General features: G+C 41.4%; 1 protein-coding gene and 1 pseudogene across 2 annotated transcripts in view; one reads left to right on the forward strand and one right to left on the reverse strand.

Annotated features, from left to right (window-relative positions):
• Positions 1 to 227: 227 nt before the first annotated feature.
• Positions 228 to 3,531, forward strand: LOC311624056 (non-histone chromosomal protein HMG-14-like; annotated as a pseudogene). Its single transcript has one exon. The product of its transcript is annotated as a non-histone chromosomal protein HMG-14-like (transcript).
• A 147-nt stretch (positions 3,532 to 3,678) lies between these two features.
• Positions 3,679 to 24,915, reverse strand: part of SHLD1 (shieldin complex subunit 1) — a 72,509-nt gene continuing 51,272 nt past the window's right edge. Inside the window, exon 3 of the mRNA XM_084886857.1 lies at positions 3,679 to 5,086. Within this exon, the coding sequence (XP_084742983.1) occupies positions 4,644 to 5,086 (443 nt within the window). The 3' untranslated portion in view covers positions 3,679 to 4,643. The remainder of the gene's footprint in view (positions 5,087 to 24,915) is intronic.

Here is a 24,915-nt window from a genome sequence, read left to right on the forward strand (position 1 = left end):
GCCCTTACATAGGTCAAGCAAAGAAATAGACTAATGAAGTGAAGAATAGTTTCATGAAGTTAAAACATGGCAGCAGTTCTCTTCTTTGGAGTTACTACAAGCAAATCCATCCTCCCCAAGACCAAGGGGCCACAGGTGGTATCGCAGGCCAGTCAGAACCTTGGTAGTGAGTGATGTGTAGGGCGGAATTAGTTAATAATGCCAAAGGCCAGAGCCTCAATGCCATTTCCTCTTAGTCTTTATTGAAGGCAAACAGAGATAAATGGAAAATGCCATCCTGACCCCACGGAGATCAAATTAAGGCACAAGATTGCAGGGAATCAGATATCTTGTTCTGACCTGTCACAAGCACTTACTCAGATACAAACAAGAACAGGCCACACACCTTTTTTTATTTTTATTTTTTTACCATCAGGTACTTCTGGCTTTTAGACTCATTAATTCTCTGCTTTTAGAGTCTAATAGCTGGCTGAGAGCCCATAGCACTGATGAAATTAACAAAATGATTGACACTAAAATCTCACTGCCCAAGAGAAGCTGCTGCCTCTGGGCATGGAGATTCAAATAGCTTATATCTTTTGTCCTTTCAAAACAGTATAAAAGAGCAGCTTGAATGGCAGGAGACTGGGCAGCAGCCTGGCAGCCCAAGTTCGTGCAGACACTAGGAGTGCCCAAGCCCTCAGGCACCCAGCACACGCCCAGCCGCTGCCAGGATGCCCAAGAGAAGGTCAGGTCTGCGGAGGGGGCAGCCAAGGAGGAGCCCAAGAGGAGGTTGACCAAGTTGTCAGCCAAAACTGCTTCTGCAAAAGTGGAAAAGAAGCCCAAAAGGCAGCAGGAAAGGAAAAATCTGCAGACAAAAAAGTGCAAAGGAAAGAGAAAAGGGGAGCCAAGGGAAAGCAGGCGGAAGTGGCTGACCAGGAACCTAAAGAAGAGCTACCTGTGGAAAACAAAGAAACTAAAAATGAGGAGAGTTCAACTTCAGATGAAGCAGGAGAAAAAGAAGCCAAGTCTGATTAACGTCATATACCATGACTTATCAGTGGTCCCTGTCTCCCTTCTTATACAATCCAAAGGAATATTTTTATCAACTATTTTGTAAATGCAAGTTTTTTAGTAGCCCTAGAAACATTTTTAAGAAGAAAGGAATTCCATCTCATCCCATTTTTTAAAAGTATAAATGCTTTCTTTTTAAGTGGTGAAATCGTTTGTTGGTTGTTTATTTTTGATACAACCAGAAAATAGTGGGATATTGAATATGAGAGACTTTGATTGTCTTGGGTGTCAGCTTAACATTCCATAGATGGGGGCAGTTTTGATATCCTACTAGAGGCCCAGTGCATGAAGATTTGGGCAAGAATAGGCCTTCCTCCCCCTGGCTGCCAGCACTGGCTTCCCTCTGGCACCCAGACCCGGGCCTTTGCTCTGGCCACTGCCTTCTGCTTTGGCTCTGGCCCTACCACCCTCCTGTAGCTCCCTCCACCCCCAAAGCAGATGTCCTGCCCCACCCCGGCCAATCCATGCCTGTGCCATCACCATCGCCAATGGCAACAACACAAGTTTCTTGGCCTTGCTGCCATCTTTGTCACATCAATTTGCATATTCCCTCCTTATTGGCTGTGGGTGCCACCATCTTTGTCATGGAGTAACAATCAATTTGCATATCCTGTCTGTATTAGATAGGATAATACAAAGCCTACTAAATGGCAATTTGGAGTCAGTCATGCATTTGCTATGGTTTGAACATTTTAAATTACTTTGATTTACATGTTTTTGGTAGAATTGGTTCCTAAAGAAAACCACTCCTTGATTTTGGCTCTCCCTGTCAGAATTCTGTGCATCTATAATATCTTTTGGTGGTAGTCCAGTTTTCCTAGTAACTTTGTCAGTGTGTTGTGAAAGATTAAAAATTTAATTATGTAGTATATATGATATTAAATTGTGAATTAGTGGGACTTTGATGTAACAGTGTATCAATACTTGAAGATATTGGTACTTGATACACTATTAAGGAGAATTAGCCTCTAAATTTTAAGCTGGAAAGTCACTGAAATAACTGTTTAGAAAAGAATCACAACTACATGACTTTACATTTTTGGTACGTATGCTAAGGATTGTGTACAAATTGATATGTCTGTGTACTGATCCTCAAAACAAACAATAAAATCTCAATTATGAAAGAAAAAATAAAAACGGCATAAAATAAGTCAGCTTCTTTCTGTTGGTAGCCATGGAAACTAATCTCCAATATTTCAGTGACTGCATGATACTGAGAACTACAGCATTCTTCAAGGGCATCTATTAATTTGCTTCACATTAAAAAACAATAAAACTAGGATGACTTTCAAATTAAAGCTGTAGATTTTCTATTAAAAGTCCCATTGGTTTCATGACTATGTGGGGACCAGTTGAACAGGAGAGGCCCATGCAGGAAGACTGCTGGGCGGAGGAAAATTGGGAGGCTTGTTTTTCCCAGTCTCTCAGAGGCCTGTTCATTTCCTGTTTCCTTCCACTTAGGTCTCCTTCCCGTGGTGCCTCTGCACGTCAGTGTGGAAGTGTTTCTTACATCTGAATGCTTCTCATGTCTGACCTTCCTGACCTTTAAAAGCCTTCTGTCTCCATCCAAGAGTCCCCAAGGAACCTGCCTGCAAGGACACATTCACTCTGAACGTACACGGTTAGGCTGATCTAGTTGCTTAACACGGAAAGCTTAGGGGATCTTATGACAATTAAATTTCATCAGAAGTTTCTCCAAATCGAACTGCACAGCATTGCCAGCTTCTCTTCTTGTTTCCCTCGGAACAATTGACATAACCCTTTCCTGTCACTGCAATTTGTTTGGTAAACTGTCTAGGTAAGGATTACTGCGAGGCTTCCAATGACAGTTGCAGGGAGTTTAGTACCAGGAGCTTAGTGCCATCTACCAGCTGAACTCTCAAATGGGAGTTCAGGACACAGTCGTGGAGCAGAGCACCTGCCAGCACAAGCCTGCATCGGCAATTTAAAGCCACAAGGAATATAGTCAATAGTATTGTATGATTTCAGATGGGTATCACACTTATTGGGGGATCACTTCAAAAGGTACATAAATATTGCCCTACCTGGTTTGGCTCAGTGGATAGAGAGTTGGCCTGTGGACTGAAGAGTCCTAGGTTCAGTTTTGGTCAAGGGCACATGCCCGGGTTGTGAGCCCAATCCCCAATAGAAGGCATGAAGGAGGCAGCCAGTCAATAATTCCCTCTCAGCATTGATGTTTCTCTCTCTCCCTCTCTGAAATCAATAAAAAATATTTTTAAAAAGGTACATAAATGTCTAATTACTATTATATGCCTGAAATAATATAATATTGTATGTTAATTATAACTAAGAGAAAAGTTTAAATAATAATCTAAAAAGAAAAGGTAAAGCCACTCCTTGGTGAAGTAAGGACAGGGTAGGAGTGAGGGGGTCAACCATTAAGAAAGTGGCAGAGGTGCTGGCGGCAGGCAGAAGACAGAAACCGCCAGAAGAAGGAGTGCGCCTGGCAAAGAATTCCTCTCTCTCTCCCACCACAAGCTGCTGAGGCCACCGGCCCACCCAGCCTATCATAACTGAGCTTGCGTGGTGCACCTTTATTTTCTCCTCACCTTTCACATTTACAATCTGGTGGAGACGATGAGGCTTTATTTATTTATTTTTTAATTTGTGAATCATAGTTGTTATTTTAGGAAGTCCACATGTCCCTTCCACTCCCAGGTGGTGCTATAAAATAGGCAGTTCTGGATTTGGAGAAGCAAGGGTCTGATTAAGATGTGATGCACTTTTCTGGAAGCGTATTTAAATCTTTGTATTCTTTTGGAACATACGTGCTCAAACATGTCATCACAGTTTTACGACATGGTATAATTCTTTACTTGGTTCAGCATAGTTTTATTCCCTTTAAAAATTCATTTGATGGCTGAAACCGGTTTGGCTCAGTGGTAGAGCGGCGGTCTGCCGACTGAAGGGTCCCGGGTTCAATTCTGGTCAAGGGCATGTACCTTGGTTGCAGGCACATTCCCAGTGGGGGGTGTGCAAGAGGCAGCTGATCGATGATTCTCTCTCATCGATGTTTCTAACTATCCCTCTCTCTTCCTGTAAAAAATCAATAAAATATATTTTTAAAAAAATTCATTTGATGGTAGCCTGTTCCCTTAGGTCTGGCTCTCCCAGAAGTAGACTCTGAGTCAAGGATTCAAGTACAAGCAATTTATTGAGGAAAGGCTTATAGGTGGCACCAATAGGTGCATGGATGGAGGGACAGCATCGGCCTGATTCTGAGTGGAGCTCCAAAGAGTAAATTATGCCACAGAGCATGTCTTCCTTTGAGACCAGGAAGCTGGACTTTCTGAACTCCCAAACCAGTCCATCACTGGCCTCTGGCCAAAGGGACAGGTAGGAGGGCGTGTGGCCATGGGGGCTGTAAAATTCCCAGGCATCGATGACTCTCTATTAGGCTGACCCAGCCTCTAATACTTGGTCACAGATGCCAGCCGTTGGCTGCAGAGCACTTAACTGGGGGCGGGGCACAAAGCTTTGGCAAGACAGACCTGAGGGGACCTGGGAGGTGCACTGACAGCGTCAGCCCCTCCAGATCCAGTCAGCCTGCTCTGGCCACCAGGCACCAGTTATGCGTCTTCCATCACATTCTGCTGCAAGAGGAAACGAATAATGTCTTTGGAAAGTCCTGGTGTCGGCTTTTCGTCATCCAGAGACTGACTTGCTTCTCCCAGGGGGTAGAACCGGGCGTCCCTGGAATACCTCTGAAGCAGTGAGCAGCCGTCCCGGCTGAGAATGACGCGGGCCATCTGAAAGCTGCGGAGGGCGTACGTCTGGCTCTCCTGGCCGCGCAGTTCGTCGATTCTCCGAGACAGGCACTGGCAGACAGCTGCAGTGAGAGGGCTTCGAGAGGCTGGCTTTGGGCGGCCAAACGTCTCATAGAGGCTGTCCAGGGATTCCCGCAGTTCCTCATCCTCTGTCTTGGTCTCTGGTTGGCCATTCGCAGAAGGGTCGAGCCCGAAGTTCTCAGAGGCCCAGGAGTCACTTGGTGTAGTATTTAAGTGACCGCTGTCTGTAAGACAAACACATCCCAATACTCAAACACATACTCAAAAATATCAGAAAGCCAGCCCAAAGTAGGTGATGCCTCTTTTTAACTCAGCACACTTATTGTTCCTGGGTAATGGGCAATGGGCAGAATCAGACGATTTCTGATTCTGCTCCCACCATCCTGGGGGTATGCCACTTGTTTGCCCAAAAACAAGAACGTGTTTCAGGGGTTCTTGAAAAGAAGTTCAAAGTGGCTGTGAACTTGGATGGGGAAAATATCATCTCTTTATTTTCACTAATCTCTACCTAAAACCAAGCATTTCCTTCCATGATGAATGAGGCAATAAACCCATTAACAGCAATACCTGTGACTTTATCACCAGTCAGTCACAGCTATTTTTATATTACATTATAGTTTTTTTTAACATGTTTTGAAATATCATGTATGCCCATCACTATGCTATGGACTGAAGTGTGTTTCTCCAAAATTCATATGTTATAGTCCTAATCCTTAAAAGAGATGGGCCTTTTAGGAGGTTACTAAAGTTAATTGAGGTCATAAAGGTAGGGCCTCAGTTATATAAGATTGGTGGCCTTCTAAGAGGAGGAAGATCTCTCTCTTTTTCTTTCTCTCTCCCCTCTCTCTCTTCATGTGCAAGAACTGAGAAAGGCCATTGAGGACACAAGAAGGTGGCCTTCCCCAAGCCAGGGAGAGAGTCCTCACCACACCTGACCACGGCTGGTTCCCTGACCTCGGCCTTCCAGTGTCCAGAACTGTGAGAAAATCATTTCTTTTGTTTGAAGCCATCCAGTTTACGGTATTTTGTTATGGCAGCCCAAGTAGACTAAAGTAACTACTATGAAATCACCGCAGCTATTAGTCCTGACACTAAATCTTATTATTTAAACATTAATTTTAAAAAAAACCCAGCCAAAACCGGTTTGGCTCAATGGATAGAGCGTCGGCTTGGGAACTGAAGGGTCCCGGGTTCGATTCCGGTCAAGGGCATGTATCTTGGTTGCGGGCATATCCCCAGTGGGGGGTGTGCAAGAGGCAGCTGATCGATGTCTCTCTCTCATTGATATTTCTAACTCTCTATCTCTCTCCCTTCCTCTCTGTAAAAAATCAATAAAATAAAATAAAAACCCAACATATATTCATTACAACATCACACATTTTGTTCTTTTTTTAAAAAAAATATTTTCCTTCATGACCTTTATTTTTTTAATTTTTTAAAAATATATCTTATTGATTTTTTTTTTTACAGAGAGGAAGGGAGAAGGATAGAGAGTTAGAAACATCGATGGAAGAGAAACATCGACCAGCTGCCTCCTGCACACCCCTCACCGGGGACGTGCCCATAACCAATGTACATGCCCTTGACCGGAATCGAACCTGGGACCCTTCAGTCTGCAGGCCGACACTCTATCCACTGAGCCAAACCGGTTTCGGCACACATTTTGTTCTTTACGTATTTTATTAGCTACACATTTCAGTGTCTTCCCTTGGTAAGCTTATATGTTTTATTTCATGCAGTTAAAAACTTTACTCTGCGTTCATGGGTTCCACCAGATGCCAAAGGGATGCACTGCACAAACACAGTGCAGACTCCCAGTGCAGACAGTTCTGGGCATTTACACAGCTCAGATATTTCTTTATTTTCTCCCTGCTATAATCCTAAAGACTCTTTACCTCTGAATTAAAACCACCTTTTTGCTTTTTAAAGGAGGAGTAACAAATAAACTAAGAGATTAAATAATAGACAGTAAGTAACCAGAATTGGAGCCAAATCCTAGTTCTAGATCTAACTTTTTGTACCTCTCTGGGCACCCTAACTCTTAACATAGGAATATCTTAAGTCTTTTGAAACAAAGAACTTTCATATAATTTTTCTAGAAAAGATTTTACACAAATAATTTGTAAGTTGCTGAATTCCTTATACAGCCACCAGCTTTATGCTTTAAACTTTCATACTTTAAAACAAAATAATATATTTCCCCTTTTTTGCTCTAATATATTCTGTAATTAATTACTAGCTTTAATTCTACACACCCACTCCCCATCTACTTACTCAATAGTTATAATAAAAATATCTGTATCCTGGCCGGTGTGGCTCAGTGGTAGAGTGTTGGCCCATACACCAAAGGGTCTTGGGTTTGATTCCCAGTGGAGGGCACGTACTTTGGTTGCAGGTTCAATCTCTTAGTCCCTGTTGTCCTGCCTTATGGCCCCAGACCAATCATCTGTGGGGAAGCAGATGGGTAGGGACCCCCCCATCCTGCCATTGCAGGATCCCGTCCCCACTCCCCTTGGGTCTCTAACAGCAGTACCATTTGTTAGGTGATTACTATTTGCCAAACCCTGAGCTGTCTCCTGTTTGTTTTAATAATAAAGTAGGCCACCAAACAAAGTTTTACAATTACTCTCCTGAGGTTTGTTTTAATTTTTTTTTCTTGAAATGATCTCAAACTCATAGAAAATTTGCAAATACAATACAAATAACTTTTTTTCTCATTAATTATTTGAAAGTTGACAACCTGATGCCCACCCTGATTTTCCTACCAGCAAGGACATTCTTCCACATGACTCCAACACAACCATCAAAATCAGGAAATTAAGAGGGACGTTACTGCCATCTAATCCTAGCCTCCATCAAGCGGTCCTGATCATGTTCTTTATAGCAAAAAGATCCGGTTTAAAATCATGTGTTGTGTTTAGCTGTCAGTGGGAAGAATGGAAGAGAGGAGGAGATGCTCCATAGTAACACTGGGAAAGTTGGGGAGTCTCTGAAACTGCCCACCCAAGGCAGCCATCTATTCAGAACATTCCAAGGAGCGTAGCATGTACTTATTAAGTAACTGGTCAACAATTTTGATATGCGGGACTTTAAGTTTTCATGGAGTTTCATTATTATATTTAATTTTTGAAATTAGGTGTCCTAAACTCAGTGTCCAAAAGAACCCCCAAAATTAGCCCATCTTCTCTATTTTTCTTGCAAATGTCAAGCAGACGGCAATTCATCTTCAAAGACACCCGCCCCCCCCCCCGCCCCCCAATCTCTTCCCAAAGAGCAATAACAATGTGGGTTGAATCATTCACTGCTTCAGTCAGTTCTTTTGAACCTGCCTCCAGCTCATTTCAGGCTTTGATTTCCTTTTAAAATTTGCATTACTGCCAACTACAAAGCCGTCTCTTTAATCGTGTGTCTGGTGGGGCCTTTTGGACAGCACTGTTTCTTCACCAGCAAGTAAAGCTAATTGCTTCTCTTTTCCCAAGGCACTAAATGGAGACAGAAGGATGGATCTTTGATAACTTAGCCAGTTCCTGCTCAATGCTGCATTCTCACAGCTATGTTCAAGCCCTACCTTATTCTACCTGTTGCGATAGCCCTGACTTGTAGGGTTCTCAGCTTGGGACTATATTATCTATTCTAGGGAGAGACTTGGGGATGTTTTTGTGTCAGTGATTGGAAAGTGCTACTTGCATTTAGTGATGGGGTCAAGGATATAAATATCCTACAATGTAGAATAGTGATTTTCAACCGGCATGCCAGGAGAATTTTTAAAAACATGCAATACCTGACTATTTTAGTCAGGAGCACTGACCTCTTTTCCCTGAGATTGTCAAATATAAAAATGACAACAGTCAACACAGCCATAGTTGTCTGGTGTGAATGAATCCAAATTATACATTTTTTTTTTTGTCAGATTGGCAAAAAATATATTTTTGGCGTTCTGCAGAATTTTAGTTATTGGTTTATGTATGCCACGGGATGAAAAAGGTTGAAAATCACTGATGTAGAAGATAATTCCATAAACCAAGAATCATACTGTCCCCAAATTCCTTACTCTCTCAGGAACTCTGGCTCAAGGTTGGATTGTGGAAGGAGTGGGAAGTAAAGGCTGAATCCTACTGCATCACAATATATTGATTTTCCCTGAGCTCGCCTTTGCTGTTGATTCTTGCACAATGGATTTCTTGCTGGTACCCATTTGCACTATGCATTCCTGCCTTCTGAGACCTTGAGGTTTTGTATTCAGCATGTCTCTATAGAAATAAACCTACGTTTCTATAAAAATTGAAGCTTTTTTTTTTTTTTTTTGTGGCCCACATAAACTTCAACCTTATTTATTTGGCCCGTGTTAGCCTTTGTGTACAGGACAATACTTCAGCCAACTGAGCCACATTGGCCAGGGCTGTTAACTTTTCTCTTGCCAAAGAGAGAAAACATACAGATATTTGAGATTCTTATAGACCTATTTTTATATCTTTAGGATTTGTAGATGCTAATTTGAGTTCAGTAATCTGAGACAACCAATTAGCACGGAGCATTTGAGATTAAAGGTTGTGTTCTGCGAGAGACACCATTAGCTTTTAGAAACCCAAGTGGTTAGTACAGTCGGGGTTTCCTCCAGAGAATCTTCCTGGCTATTTCTGTGGCTGATACACACAGCAGGGTTTTACCTCTGTGAGACATTTTAGCCTGCAACTCTAACAACTCCCCCCCACTCCCCCCACAAATTTGATATTTTGAATCCTGTCTCCTTCTTGCATTAGCATCAATCACTGCCCACTCGGCCTTATTTGCCCAGAGTTCCTTTTACTAACAACTGCTAATTGGGAGGATCTGTGGTTTTAAGTCTGCACAGAGCCGAAAGAAACCTACGACTTGATTTTAAAACGTGGAGAATTACCAGATTTAAGGAAAGAAGTAATATGTAGCACGTGCAATCTCCTATGTTACTCAGAGGGGAAGTTGCCCCTTTTGCTGGACACTGCCCAGCACACTTCTCAGACAAGTCCTGCTGCCGTGGTTTGTCTGCTGGAGGTTGCCTGGGTTCTGTGTGGCTCTGAGAAAAATTCATGGGCATGAGAAGAACAAGGTGAATGGGGGAGAGGGATGTTCTGGTTATCAGTAGTCACTTATTAGCCCTCTTTGGATGCAAGGACTCACTTCCTTTATGGCAGTGGTCAAACTTCAGAGGCCTCACAAGTTCTCTACATGGTGACACCCCCAGTTTAGCATATGAGGGGCTGTGGCCCATGGATCTGGGGGTCCTTTCCTCATAGTCTGCATCTGCCTGCTCCAGATCTCACTTTCTTTTCCTTCACCTCCTCTTCTTCTCTCACTACTGCCTTCTCAGTCCATAACAACAATGAACAAGAGCAACAAGGTTAAGCCCCATTTCCAGCCCTACAGGCTGTGTGAAAGTCTGACTGGTTGCTCACACTTCTGCATCATTGCCTTGAAAAGTCTGGCCTCCTTCCAATCCTTGAATGCATCAAGAGAGCTCCCTCCCTTCCTGGGGGAATGTGGTAGGAGTCAGACAGACATGAACAGAGCAGATAGGCCAGGTGCAGAAGGTCCCAGGGCAGAACTTCCCGAGTACCTAGCAATGCACAAAACAAGGAAAATAAGGAGCTCGCCCAAGGGCAACCTTCCCTCCCCTAACTTATCGATCAGGTCATGAGGTTCAGACTTCCCTGACCTTTCCTCCCCTGGCGGGTTGCTAGTCATGCCAGTGAGACCCCTTATAGGGGGACTGAATAAGAGGTCCAGAGAATAGCCCTTATGCATTAAGCCCCCAGGACAGGGCAATAGGTTCTGACCCACATCAAATACATCTAGGCCTCAGTTGCGTTTCAGCTCCAGGCCAGAAAAGCAGCAACATCAGACAGGTGATGCCATGGCTGCCTCAGGACCAGCTGCATTGACTAAAGACCCCCTGTGCTGGTGCCTACCTACCAGTAGAGTCCATGACTCTGAAAAGACATACTTGGAAAGCTGATGAATATTCTATTAAGCTACGTTAAATGAAATAAGCCAGTCAGAGAAAGATAAATATCACATGATCTCACTCATTTATGGAATATAATGAACAACATAAACTGATGAACAAAAAATAGATCCAGAGACAGAGAAACATTGATCAGACCTTCAAACCTCAGAGGGAAGGTAGGGAAGGGGAGGGATATAAGGGGGAGAGATCAACCAAAGGACTTGTATGCATGCATATAAGCCTAACCAATGGACATAGACAACACGGGGGTGAGGGCATGAGTAGAAGGGATGGGAGGGGGGTAATGGGGAAATAAGGACACATATGTGACACCTTAATCAATAAAGGAAATTTAAAAGAAAATCCTCCCCTAAAATCCCCACCCTTAAAAGCTCTAAGGATGGAAACTGCCCCAGTCCCTGGCTTCTTGCCCCCCAGGGTGTGTACCTTTACCTTTCTTTCTTCTAAACTCCAAGGACTTTTCTTTTGCCTTATAACTTGTTTCCTGAACCCATTTCTTCGACCTCTGTGACTTCCTAAATAAACTTTTGCTTATTTAAAAAAGAAAAGAAAAGAAAAGAAAAAGGTTCCTCTTTGGAACCTCTGCACTTGCTGTTCTCTGAATGGAACGTGCTTTTTCCACGTATCTGCATGGCTGGTCTCCTCTCCTCCTTCAGGTCTCTGCTCAGACGTTACCTTCTCAGTGAGGCCAGGATGGGTTAGGTTATGACACATAGCAAGCAAGCCCTAAACCCCAGGGGCATAAAACAACCAAGGATTTTTCTCTCTCATCTTCCAGCTCAGTGTCATACAAGTAGATCCGCATCATCTTTGTCCTTACCCTGCCTGGAACCCATGCTGATGCAGCAGCCAGGGTCTCAACGACAACAGAGGGAAAAGAGTGTGGTAAAGGAGGCAGTGACTGGGAAAACGGTGTCACTCCGTTTACCTATCATTGGCCAAGGTTAAATCCTGTAGCCAAGCCTGATTGCAGAAGAATGAGGAAGAAAAATTCTTCTATAGGAAGAAAGTTTATGTTGAAGCTCCCGCGTTGGAGTGTTAAGACACTTTGCTTCTTACGTTATTAATACCATAAAACTAATGACCCCCGCCCCAAAATTAATAAGCTTAAGCTACCTTTTGCCTGATAATAACCCTACTGGTTTCTACATTTTAGAATGTGCAACTGTTCCTTTAAATGATAGAATCCATATACTTACAAAGTGGGGAAGGGAAAGGGTGTGGATATCAAGATATTTAATCCAATTTAACACTTCAAAAGGATGGAAGATCTGGTCAGATGCTTTTGAAATCAGAGTCTCTGTACTTGTTTACATCTGAAGCTGAAACTGAATGAATCACCCGAGGGGAGGTGGCATATGCTGTCACCTTCATCCCAATGACTAACAGATGCAATGGGCAGAGGACAGGGTCCTGCAAAATGCAACTGCTGAGAAACAAAATGAATGCTGGGAGGAAAAACAAAGATATGTGAGACAGCCCTAAAATTAAATGCCTAGGCCAGTTATATAAGGCCAGGTTCCACTGTTTGATCTTTAAGCTACTTTTATCTTGGCATATTATACCTCAGAAATGGAAATGCTCTGGAATTTACAGGGAACCCTAATATCCAAGTTTATACCACCCCAAATCGGCAAGAAAGATATCATATTTGCTTCTTTTTTCTTAGTAAAAAATTAAACATTTCAACTAAAGTTGACCACTTCTACAGAAACTTATTCCTTCCAGCCCATCTTTATACCTTACATATATATGTCTACATAAGCAATAGAATTGTTGCTTTGTGTGTGGTATACATTTTAATTTTAAGTTCAATGAACAAACTTTTGTTTTTTTCACTCAACTGTATGACTTTTTACTTCTAGCTAATGTTGATATACACTGAGTGGCCAGATTATTATGCTTTCTGAATGCATAATAATCTGGCCACTCAGTGTATATCCTATATAATAAAAGGCAAATTGTCCCCTCAACCAGGAGTTCGACCAGCAGGCAGGCCAACCAACCACCCATGTCCCCTCCCCCTGGCCCCTATATATACACACACACACACACACACACACACACACACACACACACTGAGTGGCCAGATTATTATGCATTCAGAGATCATAATAATCTGGCCACTCAGTGTATATGAATCTGCCTTATATAGTATTCTAATATAGGAACATAGGGTATTATTTTTCATCCATTCCCTTGCTGATGGGTATATAGCTTGTATCTAATTTTTCATTATCACAGACAAGGCCTCAGTGAGTCCTTGGTGCCTGCCTCCTGGTGCACTTGTGTGAGACTTTCCCTGGAAACACAGCAAGAATCAGAATTGCTGAGACAAAGGGAATCTTATCAATTTCATTAGGATCCAAATTTATCTCATCCAATGTAGCTGTAGCATTTACACCCCCTTCCCTCCCCAGAAGAGTCTGGGTTTTCCTGTTTCTCCACCACTTAGCCAAAACCTGATAGTCAGATGTTTCCAATGGTATCTTCTCATCTGGGTTCTCATTTCCTTGATTCCTTGTATGCATGAGCTGCTTTTCATACACGTGTTGGCCACTTGGGATTCTGACACTGAACTGTCTACTCATATTCTTTACCATTTTTTCTATTGGGTTTTGTCTCTTTTTTCCTCTCTTTTTTAATGGCCTAATGAATTACAAAGAAAGCAGGCTCTGACTTTGCTTTATCTCAGTCTGAAGGGGATTAAAAAGAATAAGAGTTGAAAAAAAGACTTCATGAGGTTTATTTTGGTTTAGGTTTAATCGAAAATCTTCTCAAACAAAAAAACAAAAAACCCTCACAATGTCAGCTTATCACTTCCAAAATGTGATACTGTGCATGGGTGTGTGGGGGTGGGGGTAGGGGGAAGGTGGGGTATGGAGGGAAGAGCATCCTGGTCTCATTCAGACAAGAAAACCGAGACAAAGGCCAAATCTCCAGAATCACTTGATGAAGGGATTGGCAAATAGAACCGGAAAAGGCTAATCTTATTAATTTTCTGAGTTAAAATTATCTCCATCTGGTTATCATTTGCCGTAATTAGGACCAGCGATAGATTTGCACATTGGTGATGATGAGCCAGGCAGGGATGCTCAGAGCCTCCCTAGCCAATTCAGATAATAACTTTCAAATGGTATCTTCTCATCTGGGTTCTCATTTCCCTGATTCCTCGTGTGTCTGAGGGGCTTTTCATGGATCCTGAAAATGCTTAACAATTCTTCTCTTTACTGTGAGATGGAGGCTTAGCCTGAGGCTGAATTTAAAACAGCTTCGTCTTGCACTTTGGTAAGTAGAAACCCCTTAAAGGATCAGAACCTGACCCCTTTGCAGCTAGGAAAGCCATCGGGAATTATTTGCTCCAACTCGCTTTCTGTAAGGAACAGAACCTTACAGCTGGAGCGGGAGCAAGAAGAACGATCCCTGCTGACCCCATCCAGCCCTGAGAGGGGCCAATGAGGAAGGCGAGGTTGACAGACAAAGGAAACCAGACAGACCGTCCTCCTCAGCAGCCATTTGGAATTAGGAGCTTCGTCATAACCCCTGAAGTAATGATTTAAAAACGTTTCCCCCAAAACGCTTTTCTTTTTTTAACATTTCATTTTACATGGAGGAGGGCCTCAGCAAATTTGTTTCATATCCTGGCCTACATAGTAAGGAATGCTGGGGAGTAGAAAGGCAAAGCAAATGATTCAGATCTACGTTTCTATAGCAACATTGCTTTTTATTTATTTATTTAATTTTTTTTTGAATGCCACTGTTTACTTCAGCGGAATTAAGTTAAATGTGAGCAGCTCATTAAGATGATGCTGGAAACTTCGACCTTAACCTTCACTGTAAGAAAAAATAAGCACAGTAAAAATGTTGCTTGGAGTATTGCTGGAGACCCGCAGCAGGAAGATCATTCTCCTTTGCTGGGAAAGCAGAAACCTCACAATCTGTCCACATCCACACGTCAATATTTCTTTTCTTTTTTTAAGATTTAAAGAGGAATGGGACAGAACTACTATCCAACGTTGACCTCAGCAGTAAGATGTTTTTTCCATGCACAGAATTTTTGTTAGATGCCTATTTGTGTAAACAGATTTCACTCGACATCAAATGGATAATAAGTATACCTCTGAAGTAACAGATTGAATTGTATACCAACACCAGAATGTAAATACATAGCTGACTGCTCCTTCTTCAAAATATTGGGGGGAGGGGGAGATACTCTTATTTTGAAACCACTGCCATTGCTGAGAGCACATTGGAGTCTCTTAGGAAGACTTCATCCCCTCTGTCAGTGTCCGTCTGCTGGATGTCCTCATTAGTGGCAAATCGCCACCCTCAGAGGGCAGAGTTACCTTTTTGGAAACTGTCAAGAGGCATTAGGAGTGAAATTTGATAAATAATGGAGGTGATCAAGCATGGGATAAAAAGCAAAGCTTGCAATATAAATGTCTAATCGCTATGCTTTGCGCTTGAAACTAATACAATATTGTCTGTCAAGAGTGATTGAAAAAATAAAAAGGTATTTTAAAAGAAAAGAAAAGAAAATATAAAATCAAGGTTTATCTCCAAAAGGAAGTTGCTTTTCTTATGTTTTAAAAGTTGGTTCTGAAAGCATTTCTCACGAAGGAGTTCCTAAACCAGTTTTGTGCCAGGGCAGGCAGCACGGTTTCGATGTGTATATACTTTCAGATGTGTTACCTTAAAGCAGTGTTTCCCAAACTTTTGACATAGGTGTACCCCTTCTATAATTTTCGTAACGCTGAGTACCCCCCATACTCATGAGAACGTAGAATTAGGCGCAGCTAAGCACGGTGCCGTGCATATCCCCACCAAACTCCGGTGCAACGCGTACCCCCACCAAACTCTTCCTGTACCCCTGGGGGTACGCGTACCACACTTTGGGAAACACTGCTAAAGGACAGACCTGACATGGATTTAAGTTCTGGCCTTTGTAAGAGGCTCATAGCCATCAATCAGAACGTAGAATGCTTCTACCCTGACAGATCAGATGCGTGTGAGCATCGACTTTGCATTTAAAGGCTTGAGTTTGAGTCCCAGCGTGGCCACTTACTGGCTATGTGACCTTGGGCAAATTACTTAATATCGCTCAATTTCCAGGTCCTCACCTGTAAACTGGGGATGATCACAGCTCCTACTTCATAGGACTGCTATTAGAATTAAATAATTTGTTAGCATAAAGCCTAGCGCATACTAGTAGTAAATAAATAAAATCTCCTTAAAATCATTTCCATGGTGACAAGAGTAGTATTGGCAGCAGAGTTGTCACAGGTGAAATAGGTCTTTGTCATTTAACATCTGGGATTTAAAAAAATATATATTTTATTGATTTCTTTACAGAGAAGAAGAGAGAGAGAGAGAGAGAGAGAGAGAGAGAGAGAGAGAGAGTTAGGAACATTGATCAGCTGCCCCCTGCACACACTCCCACTGGCTATGTGCCGCAACCAAGGCACATGCCCTTGACTGGAATCGAACCTGGGACCCTTCTGGCTGACGCTCTATCCACTGAGCCAAACCAGTTTCGGCGACATGTGGGATTTTTAAGAGTGGATTGCAAATGCTCCTCTATGTCCACTATTCAGTGATGGACGCCTCTAGGGAAATCCAGATGAACAAGCATCCATTTCTGACTAGAAGGAAGATCATTTTTGCCAATAGCTACTGCCCCATCCTGGCATCAGAGCGGATGGGATGAGTCACAGTGAACATTACCCATCTCACAGCAGTAGGGCTATGACTACAGAGAGGTCCCAAGTGCACGCTCTGCAAAGCAAACATGATCCCAGTGTGGGTGGAAACAGCAGGTGGCTCCGTGTGTGGGAGTGCCAAACACAGAAGCCCGGGCTGCGGGGCCCTCCAGCTGTCCCCCGACGCGTGTCCCAAGGGCGACCGGCACCGGAGTGTAGGTGGGACTGAAATGACTCAATCTCCAGGGAGCCTGCTGCTGCTGGTGGTTTTTGTGGAAATTGATGGAAACTGTAAATCAAGCAAAGAGCCTTAGGAAACGTTTCGGTGAGTAAATATATTGAAGAAGGAGAAATAGGCTGCATTTAAGAGGAAAAAAAAGTTTGGGAAAATAGAAAAGGTCTAGGCTCACAAGCTGACGGCTGGTTGAGTCAGAATTGCAGTGCTGAGTTAAACTTAAGAAGGTGGAATGAGCCTGGCAATAAAACGAGAACAGTTCTAGGAGATAAGTTTCCATCTCCTTTCCTCTCACTCTCTTCCCCTGTTTACATCTGAATCTGAAGGAAGGCTAAGCTTTGAGCTTTCTTGCCTGGACCAAAATCTTCAGAGAACATGGAAAACTCAGAGAAAATGGAAAACTCCACAAGCAAAATTTAAAATAGCATAATATGATACAATCTATGCAGAAAGGCCTATAACTGGAGAGAAGTGGAAGCTGGGACTGACTAAACGATAGAAAACATGAGACATGAGGGATTTAGGATGTACTTGTATTGAAAGTGTTTCTAACATGGATTCATTGTGAAGGCTAGAAGTGGGTGCAAACATGGCATTGAATTTCCACCTTTACAAAGGATACTTCTAGTAGGATTGCAGAGATAGCTGCATATATATATATATATATATATATATATATATATATATATATATATTAATTCTTTTTATTTTTTATTATTATTTTTTTAAAATATATTTTATTGATTTTTTTTTTACAGAGAGGAAGTGAGAGGGATAGAAAGCCAGAAACATCGATGAGAGAGAAACATCGATCAGCTGCCTCCTGCACCCCCCCCCCACCCCCCCCCACTGGGGATGTGCCCGCAACCAAGGTAGATGCCCTTGTCCGGAATCGAACCCGGGACTCTTCAGTCCGCAGGCCGACGACGCTCTATCCACTGAGCCAAACCGGTTTCGGCTAGCTGTATATTTTTGACGAAAGAGTATGGTTTATAAGATATTTTGAAAGTGCTCACTGTTACCAAACATCTAAAAATGCTGGGTAAAAGATTACTTTTAAAATCTTGTAAAATGCATGACTGAGCTGGAATAAAGTAAATAAAGGCCTTAGAGACCAAAAGCAAAAATGAGAGCAGTCATTCCAAGAGGCAAGTGAATACAGGAGACCTAGCACGCCAGCTTTAATGGCCACACAGGGATCAGGACGCAAAATCTAGGGACATGGTAGGATGAGGTGATCGAAAGATCACTGCATAAATCTGAGAGCCCTCTGAGAAAAAATGAACTAGGAAAACATGCTTGTGCCTTACAAAGGGTCACAAACAAAGAAAACTTGTTTGTCGTTGGCTTTGGCTCAGTTGGTAGGAGTGTCATCCCGTGCATCAAAAGGTTTTGGGTTTGATTCCCGGTCGGGGCACAGATCTAGGTTTTGGGTTTGATCCCCCGGTTGGGATGCATATGGAAGGCAATCCATCAATGTTTCTCACATCGATGCCTCTCTCTCTCAAATCAAGAAAAACATATCCTCAGGTGAGGATAAAAGGAGAAAGGAGAGAGAGAGAGAGAGAGAGAGAGAGAGAGAGAGAGAGAGAGAGAGAGAGAGCGCATCTCTCCTAAGATTTGACCATAAGCCAGACCTCACATGTGTTTTAGCCTCAGTTGGGACTATTTTTGGGGTCTATAAACCTCAAAGCCAGGTATTTATTTTTATCTGGTTCCAGATTGATGTGCCCTCCTATGTTTAGATAAACCAAATGCAAATCCTCTTTAGAGAAGTATACTCGCAACCCAAACTTCAAGAGAAACCCTACACATAAAGTTCCTTTGGACATGACTAACAAAATACACACTGAACCGGACAGGACCCCTTTATTGTGAGGGAGAAAACAAAAAAAGACAGCACCAAAAGAAGACTCGCAGAACATTAAGTATTGCAGAATATAAAACAAATGTGCTTAATATGTTAAAATATACAATAGGAAATAGAAAGTTTAAGTGAACAGATAAATTAGAAAAAGAAATACAAATAACTATTAGAAAAATGAGAAATCATAATAGGTAAAACAAGGTTAGACACTGCTAAAAAAATCAAAATAAAAAAAGATACTATGTAGAATTTAGCACAGAGAGACAAGGAAATGGAGCAAACAAAACAGAAAAAATAGTAAGAGATGCAAGTCAAAGTGAGATGCTCCACTAAGCATCTAACTTGAAGTTCTCAGAGAGATAAAGAGAATAGGGGCAAGGCAATACACAATGAATTAATGGGTAAGAACTTACTAGAACTGATGAAAGCATGAATACTCAAATTTAGCAATCACTATGTTTTAAAAGCAGGATAAATAAAAAGAATTCTATAGCTAGGCACAAGATAAAACTGCAGATCATCAAAGGCAAGAATAAAAAGTCTACAACCACCCATAAGAAAATACAGATTACCTATAAGTAAATGATGATTAAGTTGGCTGCTAGCTCAATAGCAGCAATGTAAGCAGGAAGGCAGTGGAATAATATTGTGAAAGTTCTAATTGAAAAGAATGGCCAATCTAGGGCCATGCAGGAAGTGGTAAGGAAATTAAGATAGCAGTCTCTTAACTGGCCAGATCGACAAAACAATAAATGTCAGGGCCAGATTGCCTTCATATCAAATCCTTCCTGTTACCAAATATATAAAAATGCTGGGTAAAATATTTTTTTAAGATCTCTTAAAATGCATGATTGAGCTGAAATAAAGTAAATAAAGTCCAAAGTTCATCCTTTAAGACAGTGGTTCTCAACCTCTCTAATGCCTCGACCCTTTAATACCGTTCCTCATGTTGTGGTGACCCCCAACCATAAAATTATTTTTGTTGCTACTTCATAACTGTAATTTTGCTACTGTTAATAAATCATAATGTAAATATCTGTCTTAGGCTCTACAGCAGCAGTTCTCAACCTGTGGGTTGTGACTCACAAGTTGAGAAACGCTAGCAGGGTTGCCTGAGACCATTGGAAAACACAAATATTTACATTACAATTCATAACAGTAGCAAAATTACAGTTATGAAGTAGCAACGAAAATAATTTTATGGTTGGGGTCACCACAACATGAGGAACTGTATTAAAGGGTCGCGACGTTAGAAAGGTTGAGAACCACTGCTCTAAGAGTATTTAAAATGGTCAACATTCATATCTCCTAGTTTGATTTATGGAGAATTTGCCTGAAGACAGAGAAATGAATTTTCATGTTTTCTATCCCTTTGATGACATGAGTTGGTCCAGCTATCTTTGAACTGTATTCCAATACTAGACTTTGATATGGCCCAGCTATCTTTGAACTGTATTCCAATACTAGACTTTGATCCCAAATCACATGTGATCATCTTAAAAGTATAGTTCATGTCCACCCTGCATTTTGCTTCTGAAAGTTTTATTCCATAAATCGCCAATTATACGAAGTCATTCAAAAATCAAAGTTGTTATAGTTGGTTTTATTTTTAAAAATGAAGATGCTTTTAATGTTTTGCAAATGATATTTTCTTTCTCTGCAACCAACTATTTCTATTTACTTTTCAAATAATTACAAACTTTATCTTCCTAACTTCCTAGTTAAATCTCTTTTAGCAAATAACCCAAGCCAATCAGGAGAAGATAAACAGAGTCAAAGATTATTACTCACAAAGTTATTACTGGTAACATTTACTACCTTATTGGTATTTCAGAATTTTCTGTTACATAAGGTCCTCCTTAAATTCATTTTATTTCACATATAAATAAAACTGTCATATTGCTTAGAAAGGAAATCAAATTTGTAGGGTATTATGAAAAAGAAGAAAAACAGAAAGATGACCTAATTATACTGGTTATTCCAGATGACGACATTTTTTTTGACCTCTGAGTACCTCTGAGTAGCAAAACATCAAACACATTTGTAAATTTAGCTCCTAAAAGTAGCCCTTAATAACCCACGCACACAGTAAACCTTTCATGCACATTTCTGTTTTTCTGTATCTTGATCTGAACAGTGGCTAACCGCGTATGTACATATAATCTACCAAGCTGTATATAACACATAAGATTTGTGTACTTTATATGAAAATTGTATCTCAATTTTAAAAATATCGACACACATACACACACACTTCCTGTCTTCACTAAGTCTTGGATGTTTTGCAGACGATATTTTGTTTAAAAAAAAATTCTGAGGCTTCTAATGTTCAGTTAGGTTGGTAGTCACTACCCTAAGGCAATTAGAACTTGTCTTCATTAGAACAGGCATTCAGCAACTATTTGTTTTAATGAAAAATGAATGATCAAACCAACAAACTAATATATACTTATATTATTCATGGTTGTAGGTATACCATTGACTCTGGCCAGAAAAAGCCCTAAAAATTTATTTTTAAAAAAGTATGCCAGCCGAAGCCAGTTTGGCTCAGTGGTGGAGCGTCGGTCTGCGGACTGAAAGATCCCGGGTTCGATTCCGGTCAAGGGCATGTACCTTGGTTGCGGGCACATCCCCGGTAGGGGGTGTGCAAGAGGCAGCTGGTCGATGTTTCTCTCTCATCGACGTTTCTGGCTCTCTATCTCTCTCCCTTTCTCTCTGTTAAAAATCAATAAAATATATTTTTTTAAAAAAAAGTATGCCAGATAATGTTATAAGTACAGTAAATGCATTCTCTTATGAGCCCTCACAACAATTCTATGATGTAAACTGACTGCTCATGGACTTCAGTTGCAGCCAATATAAATTATTTTGGCCACTTTAAGCAGAAAGAGCAGTATTAAAAAGTGTAACACAGCCGCCGAAACTGGTTTGGCTAAGTGGATAGAGCGTCAGCCTGCAGACTCAAAGGTCCCAGGTTCGATTCCGGTCAAGGGCACGTACCTTGGTTGAGGGCACATCCCCAGTAGGGGGTGTGCGAGAGGCAGCTGATCGATGTTTCTCTCTCATCGATGTTTCTAACTCTCTATCCCTCTATCTTCTGTAAAAAAATCAATAAAAATATTAATAAAAAAAATAAAAAGTGTAACAATTCACATTGTTGGGCGGGTTGCAGAAACTGACTCTAGGCTGAGCTTTTAGGAATTGCTACGCCAATAAACAGCCAAAGGGACTACTGCCTCTATCACTATTAGGAACCCAAAGAATTAGGAAGCTGCTGCCACAAATGTTGCACCAAAGTAACACACTTTCTGCTGCAGTATGGAAGCTTCCTGCTGAATCAGGAAGCTATCACTACAGCTGGTAGTTCCAGAACCACGCTGCCTCTGCCCTTAGACACATCAGCTAAAAATGAATGTACCAGACCCCATTTCTCTCTTCCCACACAGCCTAGGTCTAAATTTGAAGGTTTATGGGAATGCATTTGATTAGCAGAGCTAACTTATATCCAGAACACTGGCTGTGCAAGAGATTCTGGAAATGGAAATTTCCACCCTCTGTAAGACAAGAAATCATGGTAGGACGAGGTTGTAATAGGCATTGTGTGGGCTAATCCACAAACTCACAGATAGTGAAACTGAAGCACAAAAATTAAGAAACTTGATCAAAGACACACTACTAGTAAGTGCCAGGGTTAGGATCCAAACTCAGAAAGTTTACCTCAAGGGCTTATAAAGCACATCTAAATATATAAAACCCTGCCAGGACCGGTTTGGCTCAATGGATAGAGCGTCGGCTTGGGGACTGAAGGGTCCCAGGTTCGATTCCGGTCAAGGGCATGTACCTTGGTTGCGGGCATATCCCCAGTAGGGGGTGTGCAAGAGGCAGCTGATCGATGACTCTCTCTCATCGATGTTTCTAACTCTCTATCTCTCTCCCTTTCTCTCTGTATAAAAATCAATAAAATATATTTTAAAAAATAAAATAAATAAATAAATATATAAAACCCTAATATGCAAATAGATCGAGTAAGGAACAACCAAACAACAGAACAACCGGTTGCTATGACATGTGATGAAGACCAGCAGCACATGCAGAACATAGCGAATGTCAGCAACAGGTGACAGAGCAGGAAACATGGCAGGCGTCAGCCATGGTGAGATGGTGGAGCAGGTGAGCAGGGTGCCAGACCAAGATGGGGAGCCAGTCGCTGTCATTGGGGTGAGCCTCTGGTAATTACTGAAAATTATTTGCTCCCGTTCACTGCAGGTTTGCCAGGCACTCACACTCATTGATGGCGCTGGCCCCAATCGCTCTGGGCCATCAGCGGGTACAAGTGGGGCCAGTGCCATCAGTGCATGAGAGTGGCAGTGATGAGAGTGAGGCTGCTGGCAGAGAGGGGACCAGGAGGTGTGGAGGATGAGCTGATACCTGCCCCAGTGCCCACCGCAGCCTTGAGGCCCACAGTTCCTTTCAAGGTGCATGAATTCATACCCTGAGCCCCTAGTTAGAGAATAATAAGACAGAGCACAGGCAAGCTCATGGGTGTGAGGCCTGCAGTCCTGACATACACGTTTTTGTGCTCACAAAGAACAACTTCCAATTAATTTCACTCATAAATCCTAGCATCATGTCTTGAATTTTAAGTCTCCTCTCATAGTTTCTCAGCTTCAAAATTCAAAAAGGTATCATTAACCTACTTGACTATTTTATTTTTGATCTAGAAAGTGTTTGCACGTGTTTTGGATGAGGGGGGGAATCAAAAAAGATTTTATCACTAAATAGTCACTGAAGATGTCCATACCCAGGCTTCAATAACCACCTCCAGCTCCAACTCCTCACATCACTTCCACTGTTTGAATTAGAAGGATATTCAAACATATCCGGAAGTTATTTCAAGACTTTCTAATGGAATGTCTTCCTGATTCTACTTTCATAAACAAGTTTTGGAAACTGTGTTAGATGCATTAGAACGACGGCTGTTTAACCTCTGCTTGGGAAGATGACCATTATACAGCTCTTGTGGACTGGAAATGGTGAGACCAAAGCTTGATATACCCTGTTATTTGAACTGTATTTCCACACACTGTTAGTGTAGTTTTATCTATCTATCTATCTATCTATCTATCTATCATCTATCTCCATTTATCCATCCTCCCACTCACTCATCTCTCTTTGAGAATGATCCAGGTAGTAGAATAAAAACATTAACTGCATCCAAAATAAATATATCAGTAAGTACAGACTAAGGTTGATATGAGTGAGAAAGGTCAATTCCAAATCAAAGGATAAAATGTTAAAAGTTCCCCACAAAGGAGAATGTGTCAACTATTTTTAAAAGACCATAATTTTGATCAGAGATCCTTCTGGGGGTAAGGGAAAGAGAAAATGCTTTATTTGACATGACAAGTTATGAACTGCAAATCTGCCAGTATGGGAAGGGTAAATATTTGCTGAAGATTAAGTATGTGGCAAAGATACATCATTAAATCTAAAGTAATTAAAAACCTCAATTTAGTATCGCATGCATCTCTCCATTTTTAATAAACATGCAGTCTCAACAGCCAGGAGCCATAGCCTAATCTATTTCCATGGTGTAGAAGGAAATGGTAAATGTCTTCAGCATGATTTCTGATAAAGAGTTTGACTTAATTACTCCAGGTGCAAGTGAAAGTGGATTTGATTAAACAAATGAGCCTGCCAGCAAAGACATCAGTCATACCCTGGACTACGTTTCAAATGTACATTGAATGGTATCAGTGACATGGGCACAGGAGAAGGGTGGCTGAACACTTACATTTTAATTTCTAACTAATGTTTGTTTATCAAAGTAATATATGCTCATAGTTTTCAAAGGCAGATGAGGCTAAAAGTCTTACAATGAGCAATGGTGTGCTGCCTCCTCCACCCTCTTTCCCATTTCTAAGTCTACATTTCATCTTGCCCTTCCTTCTGTTTTTTTAAATCGTATCTATCTAATTGATATAATCACATATGCTAACTTATCAGCTTTAGACATATGTTGACATCCCTAGGCCTTATATATACACAGGTATCTTCACCTATTCTCTACAGTTATGTCGATTTTTTAAATTTTTATTAAATCAACATTCAGTGTTTCTATTATTGTAACTATATAAAGTTGATTACTGCTAAACATACTAAGAATGTTTCTTTTATTATACAATATTATTGTTTCTGTGATTAATAGTTATTTTTTCTGCTTGCTTTGCTTTGTAACTTTATTTTAA

This window comes from Pipistrellus hanaki (assembly GCF_964339955.1).
Source record: "Pipistrellus hanaki genome assembly, chromosome: 6".
Taxonomy (NCBI): domain Eukaryota; kingdom Metazoa; phylum Chordata; class Mammalia; order Chiroptera; family Vespertilionidae; genus Pipistrellus; species Pipistrellus hanaki.